Source organism: Zerene cesonia, chromosome 20 (genome assembly GCF_012273895.1).
Source record: "Zerene cesonia ecotype Mississippi chromosome 20, Zerene_cesonia_1.1, whole genome shotgun sequence".
Lineage (NCBI taxonomy): Eukaryota > Metazoa > Arthropoda > Insecta > Lepidoptera > Pieridae > Zerene > Zerene cesonia.
Genome location: NC_052121.1, coordinates 10,837,935 through 10,841,141, shown reverse-complemented (window position 1 = coordinate 10,841,141; position 3,207 = coordinate 10,837,935). Strand labels below are relative to the sequence as shown.

At 35.1% G+C, this 3,207-nt stretch overlaps 1 protein-coding gene across 1 annotated transcript; it reads left to right on the top strand.

The window, feature by feature from the left end:
- Nucleotides 1–241: 241 nt before the first annotated feature.
- Nucleotides 242–2,799, top strand: LOC119834905 (post-GPI attachment to proteins factor 3). Its single transcript, XM_038359423.1, has 7 exons — nt 242–245; nt 526–680; nt 1,030–1,185; nt 1,297–1,421; nt 1,519–1,652; nt 2,222–2,426; nt 2,787–2,799. Exons 1-7 carry the CDS (start codon nt 242–244, stop codon nt 2,797–2,799), a joined length of 792 nt encoding a protein of 263 aa, XP_038215351.1.
- The last annotated feature ends 408 nt before the right edge of the window (nt 2,800–3,207 follow it).

The window sequence follows — 3,207 nt, the reverse complement described above, 5'->3', positions numbered from 1 at the left end:
ACTTCACAGAAATTCAGCTTGTTGGGACTTTATGTAACTTCACCCTCATTTTTTGGTCTAAATTGACCGGACTATTTAGTGGCATCCACAGATGTCAACGACCATCTGTGTTCTATCAATGTCAAAAAAGTGTCATATGAGCCGGTTGCCGATCAATAATAACAAGGTGCAATAATTATTTAACATTGTTACAAAAATATAAATTTAAAATAATATAACTGGATCTGTTTAAATTAGGGTAATGGGTAAACCTTACAATCATAAGATCATGATTGCCTTATATTATAATCTTGATTAATCTTGCATTTAAAAAAATGTTGCGTTTTGCATATTTCTTTGCAATATTAACAAGTGTTCTATGTAGCGATGGTGATAGATCTCCTTTCTATAATAAATGTCTTGGAAGCTGCGTAAAATCTAATTGTACATCAGGTAAAATATAATATTTCCAATACATCTTAACAAATAATCCGTCTTTTTAACGTCATTAATATTTATATAAAAATCCATTTTCAATCGTTCCAGATGATAGCTATTTGCCAAGCACAGCCAAGAACCAAGATGTGTGGAGTAAAATGTTATTATGGAGTTGTAGAGATGAATGTCGGTATTCTTGCATGTGGAAGACGGTGCAAGGTTTCCATGAACGAGGCTTCTCTGTACCTAAATTTCATGGCAAGGTAGTTATAGAGACTACTCTAAATACATTCTATTAAAATAATTTATTAACCGTCATTTAAATATCAAAAGAACAGTAAAAAATTGTGCTTATTCATAAGTCAGTTGCACAAATTTTTAAACAACATACATTTAAAAAAAATATTGTCATGCATTCCTCACAAATTTGGAAGGTTACAAAAAGCTTAAAAAAATAGATAAGGCAGAGAATAATGTTGAACAATGTTCAAAGTGTTTGGACATTATTAATTTGATACAAGATAACATGGAGGAATAAAAGAATGAATCTATTAATAGATTTATTCTTTTATTCCTATATGCAACAATTTTTTCATGATCTTTTGTTTTTAGTGGCCGTTTGCTAAAATACTGGGGGTTCAAGAACCAGCATCTGCCTTTGCGTCTGTGTTGAACCTTGCTGTACATGTGTTTATGTACAGTGAGATCGTGAGACTTTTCCCAACTAGGTCTATGCCTATTGTACTCTTTTGGCATGTGTTTGCTGGGGTAAGTAAACCTTTGTTATATCCAAGTAATGAAAAGTTACAAATTAATTTATTTTTAAGAGTGGAGTTTGATGCTGTCTTTTGAATATTAATCACTTATTTTTCTTTTTAGATATGTATGAATGCTTGGCTTTGGTCTACAATATTCCATACCAGAGACAATTATTTCACAGAGTTTATGGACTATGCTTGTGCTTTGTCTATGGTCATGAGTTTATTTGTCGCGGCGGTATTAAGGTATGTAAAGTACTATTTCAATTAACAATTGCTGCAAATATTCAATATTTACAAAATTTCTTACACTAATGAACTAAATCATTATATTTTATGGCAGGGTATTTCACAAGCGAAGGAAGCTATCGGTTCTCGTGCTGCTGGCAACACTGGTGTACTATGTAGAGCACGCCCGGTATTTGTACACGGGTCAGATCGACTATGACTATAATATGCAAGTCAATGTGTTCTTTGGTAAGATTTGTGTAAAAAAAAATTGCAATTTGAGTTATAGTTATATATATAGGGTGGAGTGCGGATGCTAATATTTAAAAAATAATGCACAATATGTGCTACATTAAATCAGTACAAGTAAAGACATTACACTGGAGTCCCATATCCTTCTCCGCACTCTTTCCATCAATCCTTTCCTTATCCCTTTCCCCTTGAAAGCGCGTAGCGCATTCGCGGAGACCCTACCTTTGCACATGTTCATGGGTGATCGCTTACTATCAGGCGAAACACCAGCTCAGTTGCCCGCTTATGGCAAAAAAAAAAAATACACACACGTTCATGCATTTGACACACACACTCTCATGTTTATGGTCAAAAGTCGAATGTCCACCACTGTGCATCACGTGCAGATTGTTCACCACGTGCAGTGCGATCAGATTATCAAACAAGAAACATGTAGTTATTTATTTAGAGTTTATGAAATAACTAAAAATTTTGAATTTACGGAACGATTTTTTTGCCCTTTAAATACCTAGTTCATTTGTTTACTTCAAGTCAGCTAATAACATTAGAATTGATCATGTGCCCAGGTGTCCTAGGGTCCGCCATTTGGCTGTCCTGGGCTATCATCCAGTACATAGCTGGGCGTCGCTACGTGCGACGTCTGATGCTTTTCATCCTTCTCTCCGGAGTGGCTCTGACTTTGGAGCTGTTGGACTTCCCCCCAAAGTTCGGTTGGGACGCGCACGCATTGTGGCACTTGACTACTGTCCCTTTGCCGTTCTTTTTCTATAGGTTTGTATTTTTAAATGACGTTTTTGCTCTTCTATTGAAAAATTTATCGTATGCTTATATTTTCTGTAAGATAAAAGATTTTTGTGCTTTTTCGTAATTGACTGTGGAGTAAGGAAGGTGGAATTCCTTCATTGAAAGAGGGAGGATCCTCGACCAGTCTACTCGACTGGCCGGTCTTTAGGCCCCAATTGAATGATATTGGAAAGTTGTATGCCTCTGTAGCGAGAACATTTCAAAATGTGTCGCTGCATTGATATTCTCATTTACGGATGCTTATATAGGTCAGCTTGCAAATAACTCAAAATAATGTATTTTGCTAAATACGTATTAGTATAACTAATACCAGTGAAAATATGTCAGAATGTTCTTGTGAGCATGGGTTCTTAATCTACATATATGTAACAAAATGTTTTGATAAATAAATTATTGTTTATTGTATGTTTTATTATTGTTTATGTCTTCAGTCTTTTATAAACAAACTTGCTGTAGCCCAGTTTTGCCCGTTTGTCCAAAATAAGTTTTCATGGTATACAGATTAATATAAAATAGGAGATCTTATTTTATCTCTTGAGGGTAGAATTTATCTTAGTGGATGCCTACATCATAGTGGCGATTTGCATGCCAAATTTCTGCCCGATCGGTCCAGTAGTTAGGTCTGTGCGTTGATAGATCATTCAGTTACATTTTTGTTTTTAATTAAGATTACTAGCTGTGACCCGCGGTTGAAATCGCGTAAGTCCGTATCCCGTAGGAATATCGGTATAAAAAGTGCCTATGTGTT

Bases quoted from the DNA above. Each gene is read 5' to 3' on its own strand.
- LOC119834905 (XM_038359423.1), top strand. The intron at 681-1,029 runs GTAGTTATAGAG...TTTTGTTTTTAG, and splicing joins TACCTAAATTTCATGGCAAG to TGGCCGTTTGCTAAAATACT. The intron at 1,186-1,296 runs GTAAGTAAACCT...TTTTCTTTTTAG, and splicing joins TTTGGCATGTGTTTGCTGGG to ATATGTATGAATGCTTGGCT.